Genomic DNA, 24,957 nt, shown 5'->3' with positions numbered 1-24,957 from the left:
ATAGCCTTTATATCTCTATCAAATGCTATTGGTTGCGAAGATAAGACAATGCATTTAAGGTTTCTTTGAGAGAAATGGCAATGCATTGCTCACCATCGAGAAAAGAAGATGAGATTATGGATTGTAAAGAAGTGGCAAACATAAAGGTATCACCCCTAAAAAATGTTGGCCATCAACGGTGAAGGAACAATTAGCATTGAGGATGTTGGGGTGTGAAAGAAGCAACATAATCTCAATTCACGTGAAATATTGTTGTCGAAATTAGTGTTGGAGTACTGGTCATGATCAATGGATTTAATGGAAACAATATTTGAATCCACAAGAACACACTTAGCTAAACTTTGACAACAACACCAACCCTGATATCATCAGTGATTTTGTAAGTTTTTTATTTAAAAAGGAATTGAAAGGTAGGAGTATGATGTGCCAAAGGTTTTAAATGGTTTTCTTCAACTTATTTATATTCATAATTTTTATTTAAAACATTTGACAAATACTTTTGAGTTGTCATTTAAATTCATTTTTTTATCATAATTTGTAGTTATATTTTAAGTAAAACATAAAATTAAATTTGACACACTCTTAATATTAAAACTTATCAAGTCTCAGTTATAACATAATAATTGTGATAAGAAAGAAAAAATGAAAAAATGAGAAGAGAAACAATAAAAAGACAGAAGGAAAAAGGAAAAATGAAAAGTGGATCAACAACTTGCATCCCTCTTTTTTCTAGATTTCATAAATTTTTATTAAATTTATAATGTAAAATAATTTAAACAAAAATATTACTTCAATTCTGGAGATTTGTTTTATTAATTCCTAACTTAAAAAATCCAATTAAAAACTATCAAATTATTTTATGAAGGAAAACCAAAGTTTTGAGAGGGAAAAAAGGGAAGGACCAAAAAAATAGGAGAGATGAAAGTAGAATAGCTAAGAGGATCTTTAATAAAAAATAAATCCTTGTAGTAAATTAAATCTATTATATTGTTAAAAACCCTTCTTAGTGAATAGGCTTGGATGGTAAATCATTGATGTGAGCCACCATCCTCTCTTGCTGCTTCTGGAAAAATCTCCACCTGCTTTCATTTCAGGCATTCTAAAGTTTGTGGTAACACTTTTCCTCGCATTTCCCCCATCTTTACAGACATCTTAATAAGAAATAAACTCCCAAATGAAGAAATAAAAGCAAATTTAAATTGAGAAAAAGAAGAAAAAAAGAGGGTTTCTGATATAAATAAAAGAGAATTTCATTAGGCTACATCTACATAACGCACAAGATACAAATTTGACAACATCCCCCAATTTTCTTTATGAAGCCTCAGAAGTGTTCTCAGTTGCAACTACATTAGCTGCTGACTCTTCTAACACTATATCTGGAAGCAACTCCTCTGCCTCATGTGCTGAGGCAGAGATTAGTGATGCTGATTGAATCTTTCCGGCATGCTCTAGTCGCATCAGAATAACACCCCTGAAAAACGAATGAAGTACAATAACTAGATTGACAATATACTGACATCACAACAAAATTCACCTTGACAATATAATGAAATCACAACAAAATTCACCCTACATTAGTTTCAAAGTTTCAACATGACTTGTAGTAGATTGTTAAAGCATTTAACTCAACGGTAAGTGCATATATCCTATTCAAAGAGCAAAGTTCGAATCTTGTAGTCTCTCAAAATTGTACTTGTGTTAAAAAAAAGATTGATTGTTGAAGCACCACAATAGCAAAGATCCACAGCTTTCAATAAGAAAAATAATTTTCCCCACTTTTAAATTATGTTGTAATACAGAATATGTGAATAAAGGAAAACAAATGTCCACATCTATATTATTGAAAAATATCAACCCTAAAACCCAGGGAAAAATAGAAGAGGACAATGCTGAATAACAATACATAAGACTGCCATGAATTTCTACTTCAGAAATTAAAATTCCAAGGAGACCCATAAAGGTTTGTACACTAAATAAGAGGAAATAGACAATTCAAAAAAATTACCCCCTCCATATGGATATATTTGATAATCATAAGATTGGATAATACGAATATGGATGCAAATTCAATTTTCTTTTAATGAATTATCTTCTTTCTTCTTTTCTTTTTTTTTTTTTTTACTTTTTGCAAGATTTAAATTTTAGTTCATCCCAAGCCTTAAGACTGTCCCATCTTTACAACCATGGGTAATGCTATGATCCTTCTCTGAAGCATTTGATCTACACAAACTTTGCCTATTTTCCACAATTGTCCATGCAAGATTGTGACTTAATTATACTTCAGGGAGAGGGATGCACATGCACCATTTTCATGCCATGGCTAACCATAATTACTAACAAACTAATCACCTCTTGCACAATTACACTTTCCTACATATACCTTGCATAGCGAGACTGTATCGAGATATCCCAAACTTTAATTCTATTGACAGTACCACTTTGGCTGACTAGAACCACTTGCTCATCACTTTCACCATCTTCTGAGAGAGAGAGAGAGAGAGAGAGAGAGAAGAAGAAGAAGGGGGGGTGATAATTAGAACATAATTCAAGAATTCAGTGTAATTCTGTTAGATTTTACAAGAATATTACATCTAAATCACCAATTACATGACTTACCTGCCAATGAAAAACCAACCACAAACACAGCTGCCAGACGATCCTCTGAAGAAAACTGAAGAGAGAGCAAATGCTTGATATCTTTCAGAAGAAATAAATCAGGCAGAATAAAACTCCCTTAATAATCAAGGTGATGCAGTACCTTGTAACCTATTAAACCAACTCTGTTCAAAGGTGACCGTTTGAAGCTACTCAAGGGAACCCGCTTGCCATATCCATTCTCAGAAACAAACAACAACCACGGGCCACTGCCACCTTTATCGCTACGTGGGGGAAGGAAAATAAACATAACAAGTACATACGTTAAAGCCAATGCATGATATTAGAATATAAACATTAAGAATGAAGAGGAAGTGAAGTCAACAGGAATGCACCAAGAACAACTAAGACTCAAAATGGACACACCCCTATCTCATGAAACATGATAAAGGAGATGACATATATACCTACAATAGAAAATAACGGAAATCCAACTATTGAAATAGATTCAATCTATCAACAAATTAGCTTTAAACCAATGGCTAAAGGCAAATTGTTAGGTCCACAATTCTGGAGATATGCAACTTAAAGCCCTGAAAATCTTTTGAGCTATATTGGGTAGTTGACATACAGTTCTACGAAGGACAGAGCAGAAACTATTTGCAGTTGCAATGGAGGTCTGGTTTACATCCTAAACACACTTTATTTATTAGCCAATCAACATATTATTACCATAAAAGGGGGAGTAAAACGAGAAAGCCAAGACAAATTTAGGAGCAGTGCAACAGTTTTGTAGAGTTTAAATAAAGTTGAAGAGATTCTTAAAACATTTTCTTTGACTTGAATACCAGAGCCCCCTAAATCCAACCCAAACTACTAATCTGATGATGTTGGTATGCTTCAGTTAAAACTTATTCTAATTCAGCAATCCGAATACAGATAGCAACTACCATGGACAAACATATTACATAGTTAAAACAATTTACTTGTTCATGGAATCTTCTTCTGCCTTATCCAAATCTTTATGCCTTGGTGTTGGTATGATGTCCATGCTTGCCATCTTATCTCCTCCTTTCAATCTCATGGCGATAGCTCCTCTGGTATTTCTGCTTAGCGCTCGGATCTGAGCACACAACAACAGAAATACGAATAACTACATACTACATCGTAAATCATAACATAAATAGAGGAATGCCAAGTAAATTAGTCCCTGCTACCATCTAACATTGTTTTAAAAGATCTCAGTGCAGGGAAAAGAGAGGTTACCTGAAGACAAGGCAATTTATAAATTAGAAGAGGTTTTCATTGCAGTACAAGGAAAATACTAGAGGAATAACTGTTACAGAAGGAAATTGTAAAGATGCTAATTAATAATAAAATTCAAAATTTTAAAATCTTTGATGCATGGTGCTGAGATATTAATTGTGCTGCAATTTGGGGCTAGACGTAAAAGTGAGTCAAACCCCACTCAGGACTACTAGGAACCAACTCGCTAACGACTTGAGATAGTGATGCAGGAGCACTCCATAATTTATTTAATTTAGTTGTCATGATGTGTTCTTTTAATTTTACCGTTTCATTATAGTAATTATATATTTTTTTTAAGTGGTTACAGGGTTAGCATGTGATCTTTTAATGAGTTTGAATGGATAGGATTAGATTGAGTTTATGTGTGTCCAAGTGCTAGGATTAGAAGCTTCTCTAACCCTAGTATCCATGTGATGATTTCAGCATATTGCCTGACACCCTTCATGTTGAAACATAAATAATATCTCGGTGAAAAAAGCAAGCTCATCTTTCTTTTCATTGTATACAAGCAAAATGTTCATTAACGTTAACCACAAAATACTTGTTCAGAAATTCCATCTTAAACTCCACAACTGTAAGTGTGTTAATTATCCAGAGTAGAAGATTCTCTGCATGTGTAGCAGGAAAACAAAAAAGAGAAAAGAAAAGAAATGGAGAGAGAAATGCAAAAAGAAAATGATCAGAAGTAGAGATTAAGTCCAGAGGGCAGCAAAGACAAAGAAATTTAATATGCCACTAAAGGATGAGATTTCAATCCTTCTGAAAATCCCAAGGTTGATCCTAATCTTTCTAGCTAACCCCATTCTTTTACTCAAGTTACCTTGGGCTGTGTAAAACTATGAATAAGAACAATTTAAGAGACAAATAGAACCGGAGAAATAAAAAAGACAATGAAATAAGCTTCTCATATTTGCTCATGTCATAGCTAGTACGCATATGACCTTAGGTGAATCTTGCAAAGATGTTAGAAGGATATAAAGCAACAAAAGATTACTCACAATGCCACAGGAACTTAGAATGACCATTCCATTTTGTGAAGCCATGGCCACAAGGTCATCATTTGTGCAACAACGAACCCACTTTAGCTCATCCCCAGGAACCTGGCATATTAATGTATGAAAGGTAAGAGATATCGTACTTGAAAGATTAAACTCAAAAGTTCCATGCTAAAGCAGACTGAAAGACAGACCAATTGAATGGCTATGATTCCAGTTGACCGAATTGCTGAAAAGTAATTCAGAGATACTTTCTTGATGTAGCCATTCACTGTGAGCATTGCTAGAAACTGGTCTTCAGCAAACTCACTCACAGAAATAATCGATGTTATTCTCTCGCCTTCAGATAAAGATATGATCTGCCATGAGCATGAAACAACACAAGCTGCCCTTAGCCAGCACAGACATAAGTACCAACAAAGAGAGGATAGCAAAACAATAAATACCTGGACTAAAGGTGTCCCAGCAGCTGTCCGGCTACTTTCTGGAATTTTATAAGCACGAGCTGTGTACACTATTCCCTTATCACTGCATAAGGCATTTCAGAATCATAATATAAATTTATTGTTAGGATTTAAGAGTTACAGATCTTGATGGGAAGTAGCCTAACATGCAAGTTCAAAGAACATGACAACCTTCACACACCCAATGTCTCAGGCGGCCAAAACAGGCCAACTGAATAGCTACCAAAGTAGTCCTGACTAAATTATCCTTGAATGACCAGGGCAAACCATACTTAACTGAACCATGAGCATGCATGAATGGTATGACATTTCTAGATCAAGCCACTCAAATTTTACTTTGAATTATGCTTGGTAAAGAACCTCTTTTGCATAAATGAGGCTCAGCAATTTATGTTTTGTCCTGAATATATGAAAGGGGAATACGAATAAATGTCAAAGAGAAACCACCTATTGTAATTGGGGTTGGCTGCCTTTCATGCATAAAGAGGCAGTTAAAACCAGATCCTTTTCCCCAGTTTTTGGTTAAAGAACTCAAAGCTAATTCACCAAGGAAAAATCATTCAGTTTTTCATAACAAATACAAATGACACTAATGACAATAAAAATAATAAGGCAAAGGTGGGTACACGTACCTGAAATAAAGCACATGGTCATGCGCACGGCAAACTATGAAGTCAGACATAGCATCATTGAAGCGAAGTTTTCCAACAGATTTACCAATCGTTCCACGATTTTGAAGATTAAAGGTGTTAGGCTTCATCCGCTTAACATAACCTTTTTCACTGAATGCCTGAAAGAACACAGAAAAATTCAGAGAAAAACCACATAATGTGATATTCAAATACGATGTAAAGAAAATTGACAAAGAAGACTATTTTGTTCACATTCAGAAGTCAATTTCATCATTTACCAGCAGCATTTCTTCATTTGGAATAACATCTATGTCTTCAAGTTGACCACCAACTGAATCCTCCAAAATTGAACGTCTTGGACTCGAAAATTTGTTCTTTAGCTCAATCGCTTCTTGTTCTATTAACTAAAAAACAGGTTGAAAAACAAAATGAAGAAGACAAGAAACCAGAAAAATCACAAAATACATGAAACAGGTTTAGATCACCGTCAGAACTAGGGATGGCAAAATAACCAATAACTAAGAGGTTCCGAGTTGCCCCACCTCAATAGGAGCACGTTCCCTTTTTTAGACAAAAATCGGGGAACAGGGCGGCTCAGAGCAGGTTTTCTAGGATTAAAAGTGGGGGCAGGTCAGGGGTGGGTTTAGACTGATTCCCACCCTGCCTGGCCCTGAGTATACTCCCAAAATACCCTTTATTTTATATTTAATTACTTTATAAACTTATTATTATGTAGACTTAGGAGTAGGCTTTTTACCTGAAACTCTGTACCATCTCTTGAATTCCAAGCATCCCCTTCTCCCTTATTTCCTCTATTTGTGGCAAATAGCCAAGCTTGTAATCATCTTTCATTCTTTTTTCCTTTTAAACATTTGCCTCTTCCTACTTCCGTTACATAAAATGTTCTTCTCCATTTTCCGTCTTTTCTTTTTCTTTTGTTTCTTGACCCAATCTCATCATTCCTTTAATCTTCATGCAGCCTTTAGGATCCAGCATACCTCCTTTTTAAGTTTTTTTGAACCAGAGATTCTCCCTCTATTATACTCTCAATTCAAGAACTAGAAAAAGAAACGTTTTTTTATCCTCGATCTATTTTCCAAGCCTAAACAAGCCACCAAAGTTATAAAGAGCTAATTTACAGATTGCTCCTTGAGTAACAATCGTCCATTGAAAATTTGAAATCCACAATTGTTTTGTTTTGATGCTGATTATCTGTCCCTCTCTTGTAACTTGTTAACCTTGTTATCACTTTTTAGTCTATCCATTTCGTTTTCAATTGAATGCCCTCTACATGTTTGGCAATTTGTCTAGTTGGCACTGTTTTTATTATTTAATTAAAAGAAGACAAGCTGCTGTTAATGGAACCCAAGCAGGGTCGGGGCAGGTGGAGTAACACATCTAAAAGCAAATTATTAACAAAAGAGTTTGCTAAATATATAAGATCAATTTTATATCGGACTCCAAAATAGCAGATACATTAAGATTTTCTATTTCTTTTCTGCTCTTCTTCTATTCTTGTATGTCAGGGAGGGGATGATATTTATTTTTCAAACACAATACTTATAATCACAAGTTTCGTCATTCAATTAATTTATGCTTTGGGTACAGCAGATGAAACAAACTAAATGTAATAAGATTCGCATTGTCAATAAGTAGCCAACCAAACAGCATCACCAGCAAATGTTTTGGCATCCATCAATGATCAAACTCTACCGTGATTAGATTTTTCCAGCATCTTAAATATGAGAAACTTCTAGAACAGATCAGAATAAAATAGCTTGTACTTCAAAATGTTACCTGCAATATATTTTTTCGGCTTGATAATAGTTCCGTTAGCTTTGAAATTTGTTCCATGAGTGATTTACTTTCATCAACAAACTTCTTACGCTGCAGAATAATGAGTATAGGACATCTTTTAGATGATATAACTAGCAAATATAATAACCTAAGAAGCAATATTGAGCAAATAGATTCCTATTTATGATAGGAATTGCAGCTACACACCTCAAGAAGGTTAAGTCTTCTTAAGTTTATATCCAATATGGCCTCAGCTTGTTTGTCAGAAAGATTGAATTCTGCATAAAAAAAAAAAGATATTTAATTAAACAAACTACATGTCATCATAGAAAGCAGCGATCCCTACAAATGGTCCAATGTTTTTTGTTATATGAGAAAAAAAATAGGCCATGCAATCAGAGAAGCATGAAGAAGACATATATAAGTTAAAGTCTAGGGGGCTTACCATTCCTTAGGCCAGCTGATGCAGCTGCATTGCTTGAAGCCTTTCTGATTATATCAATCACACTATCCAAATTATCAAGCCCTACCACAATACCCTGAGTGCAAATTGAAAATAACAAAAGATTGAAACATGCAAATTTGCCACCTCCACAAAATTGTGATATCACATGAAATCACCACCAAAATATGTGTGTGTGTGCATGTGTGTATGTGTATACCAAATGCAAAAAGAAATAGAGGTTTTCATAGATGGGATGCCCAAACACCTTATGTTCCTTTATATTAATGTAACCCATTTTTTAGACATACCTCAACAATGTGCCTTCTATCCTGTGCTTGTGAAAGCTTGTACCTTGCACGCCTCTCAACAACAGAGCATCTAAAGTCTAAAAATGCCTGACAAAAGATAAAAACAGAAAGAAACAAAGGAAAAGCTGCGAAGATTTAAGAATACTAGAACTGCAAGGAAAAAAAAAAGGGTAACCATTGAAGATAAAATAGCATAAGATGCACATCTGTTAATAATTTTGCCATAGGGCAAAGCATAGAGATGTGCAACCAGTGCATTGTGTATGCATAAGAAACACACATATTACCAACAAACGACCACACAAGGAGAAATTTTGCCATAGGGGATAGAGCAAGATATAGAACTGTTATATGTACGCCGGAAACTAATGATGTGGTACATTAATTTGTAGCAAAATGACAGTACATATATAGTTAGAGACACAAATGAATGGTGATGGGTCCAACTTGCATGTCCAAATTAATTACAAATCAAACACACAAACCCATGCACAAAATTGAAGCAAATTTGTAGCATAATGATAATGATTATATAACTTGAGACACGAATCCAAAGTGAAGGGCACAATGCGCATGTCCTAGCCTTTCATCAAAAACCATGCATGTCCTAAGCCAATATTAGTTCCTCTGTAGACTTGCCAAAGCTACTTTCTAGTTACATATATTACTCCATTTTACAATTTTAAGGAGAGAAACCAGAGTACCAGAGACTAAATAACTACTTGTCAAAATGTATAAATATAGACAATACGACAATTTGGATATTAATGTAGAAAAGACTCAATAAAACCATAAGTATTGAACATGTAAGATGATTTTCAATTCAGTTGCAATATTAAGGCAAAACTGGTATAAATCCAAACATAAAACATTAAACACTACTCACCTGAAGCAACTCTTTTAGGCCCATCAGCTTTGGTTGTCCATCAAGAATACTGAGTATAAAGATTGGCAAGATGTATTCAACACATCATTATGAAAGAAATGGTGACAAAAAAATTAAAACAGAGTATCAGTTACAAACGTAAACAATTTCCATATCAAAAGCCTGATGTTATTTGTTCCGAACAATTCATCATATTAGTTGTCCCCTTAACAGGGAGAAGTTTGACCCTCCAGATTGGCCGAATGTAGCCAGTAATAGAGATGCTTTTATATTGAAGAAGGTTTGCAACTAAAACTCAGTATTGGCATGCATAGCAGAAATCATGACATCTCTCAAATTAAGCTTTTTTTTTTTTAATAACTTATGGTAGGATTAATTTTAGAGCCATGATTGTCATGCAGATAAGGCACAGCAGTGTGCGCTTATAACTTTCACATTACAAAAGAAGCACAACAGTAGATATATCATTGTTTACTAAAATCCACCTTATGTGAATTTGGGTTCTTATGAAACCTTATGTACAAGAGAAATCTATCCACCTGTAACCAATTCATTATAGCTAAGATGGCCACCACAAAAGCAAGAGCAACCCATTTTGTTGGTCCCATGTGATAGGTTAGTTATTCCCATGCATAAAGTTCACACCACATGATAGGCCTATTATCCCTACCCATGAAGTTTCATACGCTATGTTAAGTCCATTGTCTCTATTCATGAGGAAGCATGTAAAGTGGTGATAAAATCAATTTCAAACTCGTCAATTTTGGTATATCTTGGGACCTTATATATAAGAGACATCTCAATTTCTTACCACCTAGTTCTAGGCAGAGCACCCATCACAAACTTTGGCAAGTGCAACATGAAAAAGCATGTATCATAAAAGAAATCTGAATTATCTACACTCATATATTAAGCCAATAATTGAGGTGATCTTTGCAAAGTTGAATAAACCAACTTAGCTGTTAATTTATGAAAACCAATTAGTAGAAACATGGCATCTTGAGTCCAATCCATAGTAATAAAAGTGATAGATAAACTACTTACCCCACCATATTGCAGCTAAAACTAGACTGAAGAGCAGTGAGGCGATAAAGATTGTTAAGAACAATAGATGGGTCAGATCCCCGTTTAAGCTGTGGAGTGAAAAAAAAAGGTCAGTGAGGTGTTTTTTTTTTTTAACTTTTGGTCGAACGGAAAGGTGTCTTTACCAACTGGAAACAAAACTGACTGCATAACATCGAATATATTGTACCTCAATGACCACACGCATTCCAGAGCGATCACTCTCATCACGAATATCACTGATGCCTTCTAAACTCTGTTAAAAAATTAAAATGATCATAATAAGATAATACTTATCATAATTTGACTGAATTCTACAATTTCAATTTAAAGTAAAATTTTGCTTAATGCAGGTCAAAAACACCCGATTCAAGAAACACCAAAGATAAAGCAAGAAAGGAAATGCTTCATTGAGTTAAAATCCAGAACCACACAACATCTAAACTCAAGGAATAAGTATCAAACTAGCCACCATACCATGGCTCAATGTTAAATTTTGCTACTGTACTTCATTTGTGTTGAACATTGTCACTATTTTTTTTTGGTCAACTTTTGGACAAAATTTAACATTGAAGGAAAATTTCATGAACTATTCTGTTTATGCAGTTTAAAAAAGTTTTGGAGAAGCAAAGACATGGAATTCACACTGGATCTCTCTGCCCCTTAACAATTATGAAGCAGAATTCATAATTTCAGCTTCTCCAAACATATTTATACTGCATCCATGTACTATTCCTTCACCGTTAGTTTTCATCCAAAAATCAACAAAGGTATGGTGGCAAATCCAACGCAACAGAAGTATAGAGGCAAAATTCAACATTGAGCCATAGTGTAGTAGCAAATTGCATATGAATCCTCCATGTCAAGAGCTGTTGGAGAATAAATTTGAAGTATGGAGGCAAATTTAATACATCAAGAGCTATTGGAGAATAAATTTGAAGTGTTCCAAAAATAATTCACTAGAGAACAAATTACACCAGTTCCCTTAAAATGGGAAAAGGAAAACCACAAGTATAAGCATCAAAACCTCATTGTAAAATCCTAAAATAATGGAAACAAGGCAGCCAACCCTTAACTTGTTATGTTCCCACCATTCATGTTTTAGTGCCCTCATTTCCTTTCTCAGCAATTGCAAAATAAATATATGTTTTTATGTTGTCTATAATTGCAATTTAAATTTTCAAATTTTCTCTACAGGATAGAAACTTGTGGCAATGAAACTATTTACAAATTCAAGGCAAATGATAATTAATGTGCAATAGACATTATGCTAAGTTGCTTTTTATTTGTTTTAAAAGGACAGGGACAGTTATGAACAGAGACATAATGACCTTGTTTGTAGCTTCAGTAAGCGTAACATGGACAATTTGAAGAACCTCTGAAGCTAAGATTTTGTAAGAATAAACAATCTCGTGTAACTACTTGAGCACCTTATTCATAGAGCATCTGCCTGCTCTATACTTTGCGCACATGATACAGAGGAAGAGGATTGAAAAAATATGCAATGTATTCCAAATTCAAGCTGGGTTCTTAAGAAGCAGCTAAAGCATATTGTAGACAGTGCCCAGAATGAAAGTACTATTTTCTTTAAAATGCAATTTCCCTCTTGTTATTCAATTTGAAACAGAATGAAGGTATACTTTTCCCTTTATTCCTCTTACTCCCCTTATTTTTCCTCAGTTTTTGCAAAAGAAATAAAAGTTTAAGGGAATACAGGTGCAAAAACACAAGGGATCAACTTGCCACACACTTCCAAGAAAAGCAACATTCTTAAATAAGATGGCAATACCTTATTCTCGACCAGTTCAGCAATCTTCTCAACAAGCGAGGATTTGTTTGTCTGATAAGGAATCTGTTTCATTCCCAAACATAAACAAGGAGAGCTATCAAACTGATCATGTACAATGTGAGGAAAATTACTATCTACAACTGATGCAATCAAGATGATCACCTCTTTTATAATAACTGCACTTCTCTTAGTTTTAGAATCAAGCAATTCAATGTCAGCCTTTCCTCTGACTACAATACGCCCTCGTCCTGTTCGATACGCTTCTAAGATCCTTAACAAAGTAATCAATATCAGAAAAGTTAATTACATGTAGTTTGATATTTTCAACCAGAATCAGAACAAAGCTACAAAAAATAGTAAAACAAGCAGCAAAGAGAGGGGTTCGAAAAGAGCTTTAAGCTAGTATATGTGACTCTTAATCTTATTAAATATTTATATTACTAAAAAAACATTTGATTTCCAAATAAACCTAAAACATTATATGTTTAACTAAACTCATGTAAAAGGCACACAGCTCACCTGTAATATTATGCATTTCATGCACTAATAAGTTCTCAGATTATTTTGAAAAAATAGTAGTATCCACTAATTTCCCAACATTTGAGCAAGTCCATCCAGCAAGGATTACAATTCAATACTTTTCATAACATCTGTTCAAAGTTCAAAAAAATATTGTCAACTGACAATTAATATGGCAATCTTCAGATGGGCCTGGCAAGAAATGCCTCTTGAACATTATGACCATGGTTCAGATTAACTCTTGAATAAATTATACATAGAAATAGGTACATCCAGGTCAGATTCGGTCAGTTCAGGTCAATCAAGTCAAAGTCACTAACTTTTCGGAATAAATTAATGTTGGGTCAGATCAGGGTCAGCTTTTGCCACTGACTCTCCTAGGAACCGCAGTTTAGCTTGTATTCGAGTTTGGGTCTATTGAGTTCAAGTTGTTAACTTTTTTAATTTGTTTGTGTAGGGCCAAGTCATGTTTCAAGCAGTTCATTCAGATTGTTCAGCTCATCAATCTCTAATATTAATTGGGTCTTCAGATTAATTAGCATTATTTGATTATTGCAAAGGGATTTTATTTGGCAGACTTAGATTCAACAATGAGGAGATTTTTTAAAACACTTAAGCTTTTATCTGTATGCCCCCTTACAACTAATGACACCTTCATTTAGTTACATCAATAGTAGTCAAGAACTTGTTCACATCAGTATTATAATAGATCCATCTATAACAGAGGTGAACAACCCAGTGCCTAACCCCACACTGCCAGAAATTTAGGCATATATGCCGTTAATGTACTATGAACAAAAAAAAAAAAATAGAAATAGCCATGCATCATGAGGAACTGTAGTAAACCTCCCAGCCAGAAGACCATCTACGCCAAATATAACCCCAAAAAGAGACAAGAAAGCACCCTGAGTTACTTAGTAAAGATCAAAGCTTCATATCCTGACAATTATTCATGCAAATAAAGGGGCTATAACTTTGTCTTCATGCCATCAGAGGGCTAAAAAAGTAACTCACCCAAGATTTCCCATTATTAGCCCTCCAGTTGGAAAGTCAGGTCCAGGCATATATTCCAACAATTCTTGTAACTGAGACAGCATGAATAAGTATGAGAACTAAAAATCAAAAGAAAACAAGCAGCAGAACCTCCAACAACAATAATGATAATATCAGTTATGAGTATATTAATGTGTATCAGAACCTCCAACAACAATAATGATAATATCAGTTATGAGTATATTAATGTGTATTATTGAATATGCATATAAAAGAAAGCTCATTTATGCCCAAAGGGGTATTCCTAAGTGAATATGTAGCAATCACAAGTACACATAAGTTAACCATCTATCAGCACGGTAATGTCAAATTGTAGAAATATGGTCTAACAACATAAGCTTAGCAGACAATTAAAGTTCAATCCTACTAATACAGTTAAAAAGAGAAACTCCATTTCCAACTAACTTAAGATATCAGACACTATAATACCATCAGCTTGTCCAGATTACGGGTGGTTTAGACAAACTGCAAAACAGTTTATCCAGTTTGAATCATCAAAGCCCAATAAGCCCATGATAAAGTTGCCAACTTCTTTGATGCAAAGACAATGCAACTGTTAGCATCTATGCAGAATCAAAAAGAATCTTTTGTCCACCTTTTTGGGAAATATTTGAATCCGTTGGTAAAGAACCATTACTTACTTACCAATGAATTTTTTTCCAATAGCTACCATACCCCATCCATAGCTAAAAAATGCATATAATATAAATGTTGGCCACAAATTTCAATAACAACTACAAAAGAGCTTTGCATGACTAATTCAAGATCCAACGAATAAGTTGACCACGCTAAATCTTATTGCTTAATGTCATAAGTGGGCCAGACCCACAAATTTGTTCATTTTGTAAACTTATTGCAAGAATAAACCTGGAATTAAATATAGCAGTGTGAGCTTTAGCAACACCTATAATCAACAAACAAAACCTTTTTCTTTTTCTGGTATAGTACAGAACCATTTTTAACAATTCTCCTTCACACCAAGAGATAAAATCTCTTAACAATTATAGCTCATCAACTAAAAACTACCCCCTCCAACTGACCAACAATGCCAGCTCAAATAAGATATTTGAGCTCCCTACAGGCCTCCCAAGATGCTAAGCAAAGACATTATAATAGGATATTCCCATGAACAAGCTCTAAATAAATGAAACTAATCCACCTCAAATTTCATTTAAATGAGATAAATACAAGTATGGTCAGAAAGTGAAACTGCCAACCTATTAAACAAAAACAATTTCAGAATTTCTACCATTTAAGCGAGAATTTAGCACTTACTGAGGCCTCTGGGTTTTGAATTAATGCACAAAGCACATCAACCAACTCTCCAAGATTATGAGGAGGAATGTTAGTTGCCATACCAACCTGAAATTGATAACTATCTTATATTCATATTCCACAATAATTATAAACATTAGCTGCAGTTGAAAACATATAGGCGTATATACCGATGTATATGCATAGGAACATATATGTGTATGCGTATGTGTGTGTTTCTGTGTCTGTGTCTTGGTATGGGTGTGTGTGCGCAGGTGTAAAGATCAATCTCTGATGAAAAAAAAAATCAGATGAACTCACCGCAATCCCAGAGGTGCCATTCAACAACAATGTTGGTAATCGAGCAGGCAGAAGTGATGGTTCTTTATGTGAATTGTCAAAGTTTGGAATAAAATCAACCTGCAATAAATTTAATTATTGAAACTGTTCAAAAGACAAACAACAAATTTAAAGCATCATAGCTGTGAATTGACAATATGGTAAGAATTAAAGACCAGAACTTGCCGTATCTTGCTCCAGATCTGCCAACAAAATTGCTTCTGTGAGTGCCTGCAGGAACGAATTGAAGCAAATGACAACAGAGTGCAAAAATGGTAAAATAAAGAATAGGGAACAATCAGTGCAATTGAACTTTAAAGCTCTAACCAATAAATTAAGAAGAAACTAAGGAATAACTACCCATTCTTAGTCACAAATATTACCGATAAGAAGATAAAAACATCACAATAAAGGTAGTAAGGAGCATGATTTATACCATCAATATCTAAAAAAAAAGAATTTGTACCTAAGAAAACAGGCTCCCTAAACCTCAGCACCTCCCCCCCCCCCCCCCCCCCCCCCCCCGGCACCCAATGCCCAAAAAAGAAATAAATCAAAACAATGAGAGTATAAAACTTATACAATTCTATATCCTTTAACCGTTTATACAGTTTATATTTTATTCATCCAACTATTAGAATTGATACTCTATTAATATAAAATGCATAAATATTTCAAGTTGATTAAACATTTCTGACTATTTCGTTGGCATCTTTAAACTTTCAACCATCAAATGTTTGAGATAAAATACATCTCTTCTATTGATGTGATATAGATACTGCATCAACTTGAAATTTGACATTCATGACAAATATGAATAGGTTGAATCAGCTGGTTGATTTGATAAAAAACTAACTGTGCAAGGAATTACAAAAATGGTTCAATTATTATGCCAATGTGACACACAAACACAAAAATATAGAAGAAAAGAAGATGACCACACTTGACAATATTTAATATTAACACCACCCTCCTGGATACATACCAGCACATCGGAAGCACTGTTAAAGACGTGGGACGAGAAGATTGGTCTTAGAGTAGACTTGCAATAAATTTTTGACAACTCAAGCCTCCCATGTAGTTGTTCAAGCTCCAAGGTTCAATTCTGTTCCCTCCCCCACCCCCCCACCCCATTTCCACATTTTGTATGTACCATAAGGAGACTACATTTGATGGGTAGTCTATAAACTTGGACTCATTTCAAAACTTTTGAAAGAATTTAATTTGTTTGGCTTAAGAAATTGCAGTAGAAAGTGATGAGTCACTCATAATTTCTCTGTACAGGAAGGGAAATAAGCAGTGGAAAGAAGTAGCAGAGAAATTACAGCTAAAAATTTAACTAGCATGTCCGGTAATGTATGTATCAATGCACATAAGGCTCTCACTTCCAAACTACGTCCCTAAAGCATAAAAGTTGACTTGTTAATACATGCAGAAAAGGTTCACATGTATCAATGCACACATTCCTAGAAGCAAATCCATCCACTATATAGACATGTTGGTGATGGATACATGTGCACATAGGTACAAAAAGCTAGGGATGTCAATGGGTAGGTACCCTACCCGACTGTTATTAACTCTATAAATACCCGATCAAATTTTGAAATTATTACCTGAACCTATACCCAAATATTCTAGACACACCCATTAAAATACTCCCCCAACCCATTAAATGCCGCATTAAAATAAATTTAAATCAATCAATTTTTATGTATAATGTTAATCAAAATTAATTAATAAATTAAAGTTGAATCATAAAAAAATAAATTAAAATTTAAAATCATATTTAGAACAATTAATGAATTTAGTAAGTATTACATTAAATTCTAAAGAATTTATAACCAAAAATAATATATATAAAACTAAATTTAATATTAAAAACCATTATTTATAATTGGGTTCGTGTAATGGGTTCCCTAAGACTACTACTCGAACCCTTACAGGTAGTAGTTTTACTATCATAACCCATGAAATGTAGTAGTTTTACTACCTAACCCTACCCTAACCCGATTATTAGGATACCTTAATCTTTTTAATCGAGTCAGGTAATGAAGGGTATCCAAGTACAAAGAACCCATCGCCATCCCTACATAAACCGCACATAAGTAGACCGATATATCACCAAAACCATTTTCTTATTAATGTTTAAAACTTCGAACTAGCAGGCTCAGAGGAGACAATGCCAAAAATACCAAGCCATGGACTGTATGCTAAAAGGATAACCAAAAACCATAATTCTCAAACTCCCTAAGTAAGGGTATACTAAGGTGTCAATCTGTGGCTTATTTTTCTACAACAATATCATTGAGAGAAATGTTGAGTGTAAATGATTGGAACTGCAAATATCATGAGGCATGTGAAAGCAATTGCTATATTCATGAATAGGAAATTAAGAAAAGTTGACTATCCTCACTTGAAGAATCCAACAGAATAAAGCATCAGTTGATTTTTGCCAATTGATCGTAACTAAAGAATTGAAAGTACTTACACTAAAATCAAGGGATTCTAAGCAAACAGGCCAAACAGATTTTTCTTCGACATAATAAAATTTAGAGTTTAAATAATATGTTTTTTCCATGTAATGCTCTAGGTCAACCTGTTTCTAGATAACATGAGGCTTCATATATAACACTAAAATCAATGCTTATCTCCCTCTTAGGACATTCTACCTTGCTTACTTCTCCATGCCTAATGTAGTGCACATCCTAACTGCTATCTTCCTGTATAAACTATTTTTTATCGTTAATGGTATGCAGTACCTAGAAACGTCCCCTTTGATCAAAACTAAATAATATTCCTAGACCAAAAAGTTCTAAATAGCAAAAGAGCAACTCATAGAAGAAAAGAGTGCAAGAAGAAATCAAAAGTCCATCAAAAAGGGGTTAGGTTTGGAGATGGTCAATTTATACTCCTGATAAGCATCAGAAAATAAAACCATAAGATGAAAACCAAAAGATCTAAAAGTAAAAGGACAAAAAAAAAAGCCCTCCCCAGCCACTTCATTGAATTCCTAAATGTGAAGAATCATTGTTCCAGCTCGGATAAAAATGGCCATCTTTTGACCTTCTTCACAAGGGGCAAATAAATCATAACCTCTAACTAAAATGGACAAAAGCCTTTGGGTTGAAAAATGGAAAAGGTAAATTTTAGAAGAGCTAATGATGAACAATAAAAGCAAAATGCTAGATTTTATTAAAAAATTCTAATGGGGAAAAAGGTTGAAAGAAATGTTTATAGCAGTTTTTTATTATCAACCACAGCTGATGCTACAAAATTCATATAGGAGCCTTTCAATATTAAATTAGCAGGAGATCTTTCGTACAAATCAAGTCTTAGCTTATGACTGCTCCCCACACGAAAAAGGCATGGTTGTCCTCAAGTGGTTTCTTATTTCCCACATTGAAGCAGACAAAAGACACATATGTCACAAGAAACAAAAGAACTAGGGAAATGCATACAGTCATGTGAAGTAAGCTTTCAAAGTCAAGAAGTAGTCTTAAGTTTTGAAAGTAATTAAACCTAGGATGCCGTGTACAAATTCTGCATCTAAATCTCTTACTTTATCAGGACTTGTACAAATAAGAGGTGTTGCAATGTTCAAGTAACTTCAATGTATCTTATCTTATCAACTATGAATTTTCATTCTTGACATTTAAAAGTATTTTCCTAAATGTTACTATGGAGCCATCTGATGTATCTCTCTTTATACAACCTATCCATCTATAATTTAACCCAACTTGTGATCGTGCAGGTATCATCTATTCTTAGTAAGGTAGGCCTTCACATGGTACAACTATTTTGGTTGAGGCTCAGTTTGGACTCAAAAGGGAAAAGGAAAGGAAAATTAATTTAAACATAAATAATAAAAATTTTAAAAAAAAAGAATAACAGAACTAATGTCTTTAGCAGCTCAATGACTTCAAATTCCATCATTCCTTAACATTTTGAAACATAAATTAGTTTTACACCTTTTTAATTCTATTAACCTTCCCATTTGTTTTCTTACTACAAGGCAACAAAATGAATATACAATGGCGAATGCACAAGCATCAGAGTCTTAACTTCCAGCTCCTTTTCTCTAATTTAATGCTTAATTAAAAAAGACAATTCAAGCAAAGATTCAGAGTCCAAAAATCATGTTGAAGAGGAGGAAAATTTCAAACATACTTGAAGTCTGCACTCTGTATAACGCATGGCAGCAGGTGGATCTGCATCAATTGAACCAAAATTTCCATGTCCTTGGATAAGTGGGAATCGTAACGAAAAATCCTAGATGAAAGATAAAAAAAACTGTTAAAATGAATTATGGAGAAAGAGAAACTCAAAATCAATCATGCAATAAATCAACAAAGTACATAGAAAGCAATTTTATATTACCTGCGCCATCCGCACCAAGGAATCATATACCGCTGTGTCTCCATGTGGGTGAAACTTACCTAGAACCTGGAACAGAGGCATAAAAAGCAGAAACAGTTAAATGATGTGAATAATAAGAAAACAACCTGCTGGGTTCTAATGTATGAAGAAAGTTCCAGGCATTTCAGTTAAAAAACACAACTACTATCAAATGCTTTACCTCTCCAACAACTCTAGCACATTTCTTGAACGGTTTTCTAGATGAAAGACCTAATTCATGCATTGCAAATCTGTTGGTAATGAAACCAAAGGCATGTTAGTTAATATACTTCACATAAACACGAGTATTAATAAAAGCACAGACCAATAGAGACACAGGATTCAGATTTGATAATTTTTTAACCCATGACCCTTATCCCCTCCCCAGTGACTGACAATCTTAAGGAGCACTCCCACATCAGCCTAGCGCATTCAGAATTTTACCCTTGAAGTGCTCACCACGAAGAGTCAAGAAAAGGGACTTCCTCTTTAGCAACTTGACTAAGCTGTTCAAATTAAATAAATATATAGGGAATATCTATTTATTACTCCTTAAATAAAAAAAAACTTGTGCACCTTTTCCAACAAAAAATTGAGAAATCAATTGAAAACGCATGTTTAAAAAAAATAGAAAATGTAACACTCAAATAAATTACTTACAGAATCCTCCTATGCACCGGCTTCAAACCGTCCCTAACATCGGGCAAAGCCCGTCCAAGCAACACGGATAACGCGTAAGCCATATATGACTCCGTAGCCTCCTTGTGGAGCTCGGTGGGAACCAACCGACCATCTCGACCACCGCCGCTGCCATCTTTAACAATGGCCGTCAAACTTCCATTTCCGGCTCCATCCTCGTCCTCCTGCCCACCGGCGCGCCTCGCCTTGACAGGGCTGAGGAGGGGGCGAGTGGGGGTAACAGAGAGGAATCGGAGGTGGGAGAGGTTAGGGCGCAGAGCGGAGACGCGAGAAGGGGCGAGGAAGAGGTTGTGGCGGAGGAAAGAGAATCGAATAGTGTAGGAGAGAGACATGGGAGCTGAGTTTGAGAGAGTGGGAGAAGAAGATAAGGGTTTCATTCACGCCATGGAAAGTGAAGAAGGAGAGTGTTGGGGTTTAGGGTGGGTTTTTGTAAAACCCTAGATAAACTTTTCGGTGGGTTCTTGCGCGCCAATTCCTTTCCTTTTGGATTAAACTAGAATTGGCACGTGCCATGCACACGGGCCAAATATTAAACATGAAAGTAAGTGTGGATGAGAAAACAATACAACAAAAAGTCATTAGATTTGTGATTGCCATGTGGAAAAGGAACTATTATTGTTTTTGTAATAAATAAAAATTGGATGATAATATGTTTTAAAATTTATAATGCATGATTTTATTGGTAGAATTTAAGCAAATATCGATGGTTATTTAAAGGTATTTCATTGTTGAATTTATAATATTGTTTACAAAAAATATAAGGCGGTTTTTGTAATTTGGGTAAATCCATTGTTTTGCAGTTAATCAAAAGTTGATGTCCTAGAATCATATGAGGATGATGATCTATTGGTTTATTTTTGCAGATCTCTCTATTTACACAAAAGGTAGCATTAAACAGCATAATACACAATGTTGTCTATGATCAAAAAATATGATATAGTTTCGGACATCATTAAAAGAAAAATGTACGGGTCCTATTTTGCTATTAAGGATAGGTTAAAGAGTCTTAAGAGATTTTCTTTATTGATGATTGGGTAGTCTTGGACAACACTCTGTCACAATAAAAACCAAATTAAAAATTATTAAGCATTATAATAAGTTGGTACATATGCCAATGGAATGTATATGCCATTAACATACAATGGTTTATCAAATAATGGTTTTTTGTTTATTTTCTGTCAAAAAAAGAAATGTTTCCACGGCATCAACTTTGAAAAATAGTGTGAGTCCATTTCTTGATCAAGTAGTTTAATCAATAGCAAGAAAGAAATGTAATTATTGAGATCAAAGTCATGTTAAATCAAACCGAGGCAAGGAAAAAATCAATAGAGAAAGAGTAATGAACATTGAAACAATGGTTAATAATTTATTTGATTTATAGAATTGAAAGAAAAAGAAAATGGGCTCCATTTAAAGGTAAACTGCTTATCAAGAGTAAAGCCATATGCAATGAAATACAACTAAGAAAATATCAGCAAAGAAGCAACAACCAACATCAAAACAATGCTTAACAATTTCTTCCATTCGTAAAGAAAAAATCAAGAGAGAAGCAAGAACCAATATCGAAACAATGCTTAACAATTTCTTTTATTTCAAGAAATGAAAAGACAATAAAATAGATTGTATATAAAGGTAAATTACTTATCAAGTATAAAGTCATATCCAATTAATTACAAGTAGGAAAAAAAATCAAACGAATTATAATCAACATTTGAACAATATTTGCCAATGTGTTTCGTTTTAAGAAATGAAAGGGCAAGAAAATAGTCTGTATTTAAAGATATATTCGAATCACACTTTTTATTCTTGTTCAGATCCAACATGTTTAAATTGAGAATCTCAATTTACAGTGAATGAAAGTTAATGGAATATTCAAAAATATAATACTTGAAATCAAATAAAATTTGTTTAAGAAAGAATGGATTGAAGTAGTTTAAGTAGTAAGAAAAGAGTTGAAACAAATAACAGTTAAGTTCATCTCCAGTAATATTGGATTAGAAAATTGAGGTATTTATGAATTGCACCTAAATTTGTATTTTTTGTTGGGTGACTGTTCCCCTTTGTTTGGTGTAGGTTGCTTTAGTGGTGTAAAGTCTGAAAAAAGTTCCCTAGCTATTTGGCTTTTCACTAGTGATGATAGAACATCTTCCTTTGGTTCCTTTATTGTTGTTGGGGGTGTTAATGACTCTAAGGTGCCATTGTCAATTTTCTAAGTCAGTAGAGTCAAACATTTAATAGTTAGTAATGCCTATTCTGATTCCCTTATTTATTAAGCCCATGATAAAAATTCTCTCTTGGCTGATCAATGCTTTGAGCCGTCCATGGAGTGTCATTTGGTTGATAAGTTGAAGCACTACAAGTTTTATGATTGTCACACCAACCAATTTTTCTACTGGTTGACTAAATGCCACCAAACCCATTTATGCAGTGTGGTCTTTAACAATAAGTTGTATATAGCATCTGAAATCAATCATGTTTACTTTATGATGGCAATAAGAGTTTATAATAATAATGGTTGATTTTAAATGAATAAGGGAAGTACAAACATATAATTCTATTTACAAACTAAATTTTAAATAATATTTAATGTTCAAGACATTTGACAATAACACATTTCCAGACAATTATTTGCAATAAATGATAATAGTAAGATTAAAAGAAATTTGTTAAGGATATGAAAGTTAGCTAGTGCAACTATTTATAATTAAGAGATTTGATGTAACTAAATCATATAGTTTGATGTGAGTTGATTGTATTAAATATATAAGACATGTAAAAAGATATTATTTGCTTACGTTGATAGTGGTGTCTTTTTTTCAGGTTGGGTGCACTTTGTTTACCAACACAGAATGAAAGTACCACCCCACATTCATTATAGGAATTGTAGTACTAGCAATTTGAGCAATTAATGTCAACAATTGTTGCTTTGATTTTGTACTAAGTTTCTTGCAATATATGTGAGTTGTCAAGCATATTTTTGATTTTGCTCTTTAGGTTGAAGTGCTTAGGCTGAACTTTCTAGGTCAGCAACATTAATTTCTCTTACAATTGAGGTTGAGCTTTTGATTTCATTGCTTTTTGTTGACGATTGGTGGGGCGACATCTTCATATCAATGATCTGGACACTAAACAATTCTTTTTCATACTTGTATATTAATTTATCATTAAGCAGTAGTGAAGTAATAATTCAGCATCAATCATTTTATGTATAAATATTACCTTTGTTTGTAGAGTATAGTTTTTGAAATATCAAGATCCACATAAAATTTCATAATTGAGCAGGAAGCAAGGTAAATTGTATATGCATTAATAAAAAAAAAAAAAGAAATGTTCATCAAGGTAAATGAATTTAATTTTTGGTATGTATCGTATACTAACTTATGTATTTTTTGATAGCTATTGCAACCAAAATTACAATCAGACTCATGAAATTGTCAAGCGATTGATCTTAATCAATTAATTTAACTTGATCTCCATAGAGAACTACTTTCAAGATGTTGCCATCGAAATTTAAATGAACAAATTATTATACATTGCATAATTTAGGGTGTTCTGATTATGAAAAAAAAATATTGGTTTTCTTATACTTAAGGTTTTTAATTTAAAGGTCGTGTTTCTTGCCATCATTTGGGTCAATTTTGTAAATAGATGTTTTCAAGGGTGGTCATTTATTTAAGGGCTCTAATAAAGTTTGGCAAAAACAAAAGAGTCAAAAAATGAAACAAAAAATAGTTATTGATAAAGTGAAGGAATAAGGAGTTAAAAGAAGTGTTTTTAAACATGATGTTACCCATAAAAACTGTGTCATTTCGTATATGAGCATTGAGTTGATCAATGGATGCAAAACAAAAATACCATGCAAGGTGTGCATTCAAATCTTCTTGGATTGGATGAATGATAGTGTTCCTCGAAACATACCTATCATATTTAAGGAAATGAGATTGAAAGAGGTTTTTTTGTCATGATTCTAAAATTTCTGAATTTGATAAAGGCATCTTTTTTTGAGTTAAGATTGAAATTGCAGTGCATCTAAAGTTTTGATCATGAAATGCATCGCATTTTTCTATTCAAGAATTTCATAATCATGAAGAAATTCAATGATGAATCAATAATAGAAAATAAATTAAATATTCATTTAACTAAGAATTAGATAAAATATTTAGCATGTAGTGTTGTATGTCATATATATGAGAATAACAAAAGAAAAACTAAATATATTTTGTCAATTATGATTACATGAAATTATGTTAAATTTTGAAGAACTTTTCAATTGCTAAGATTGTTAATTTTGAACACATAGGCATGAAATATTCTATTATATTGTAAAAGTATAGTGTTTAATTGAGTATGATATAAATGGTATACCTGAGCATCAATAGCTAAGAAATCAAGGCTTAGCAATTTGTCTGGTCAAGAA

General features: G+C 33.7%; 1 protein-coding gene across 2 annotated transcripts; it reads right to left on the bottom strand.

The window, feature by feature from the left end:
- Positions 1 to 1,213: 1,213 nt before the first annotated feature.
- On the bottom strand, positions 1,214 to 20,988 carry GYRA (DNA GYRASE A). Of its 2 annotated transcripts, none has more exons than XM_021440884.2 (27): positions 20,502 to 20,988; positions 20,023 to 20,092; positions 19,824 to 19,889; positions 19,614 to 19,715; positions 15,633 to 15,677; positions 15,429 to 15,527; positions 15,129 to 15,215; positions 13,815 to 13,885; positions 12,444 to 12,552; positions 12,282 to 12,344; positions 10,683 to 10,748; positions 10,475 to 10,563; positions 9,431 to 9,479; positions 8,545 to 8,631; positions 8,237 to 8,330; positions 7,999 to 8,069; positions 7,792 to 7,881; positions 6,273 to 6,398; positions 5,995 to 6,152; positions 5,345 to 5,426; positions 5,093 to 5,257; positions 4,902 to 5,003; positions 3,582 to 3,718; positions 2,759 to 2,879; positions 2,617 to 2,671; positions 2,381 to 2,480; positions 1,214 to 1,471 (listed from the first exon to the last, which is right to left on the bottom strand). In XM_021440884.2, the coding sequence occupies exons 1-27, from the start codon at positions 20,915 to 20,917 to the stop codon at positions 1,312 to 1,314; spliced, it is 2,880 nt and encodes a 959-aa protein (XP_021296559.1). In that variant the 5' UTR covers positions 20,918 to 20,988; the 3' UTR covers positions 1,214 to 1,311. The 2 variants fall into 2 exon arrangements, with proteins under 2 accessions (XP_021296559.1, XP_021296560.1); XM_021440885.2 differs by having other exon boundaries at positions 2,381 to 2,477.
- Positions 20,989 to 24,957: the final 3,969 nt, after the last annotated feature.

The sequence above is a fragment of the Theobroma umbraticum genome, unplaced genomic scaffold (genome assembly GCF_002168275.2).
Source record: "Theobroma umbraticum cultivar Fairchild unplaced genomic scaffold, ASM216827v3 scaffold_12.1, whole genome shotgun sequence".
Lineage (NCBI taxonomy): Eukaryota > Viridiplantae > Streptophyta > Magnoliopsida > Malvales > Malvaceae > Theobroma > Theobroma umbraticum.
Note: the sequence above shows the minus strand (reverse complement) of the source record. Positions and strands in the feature narration are given on the sequence as shown.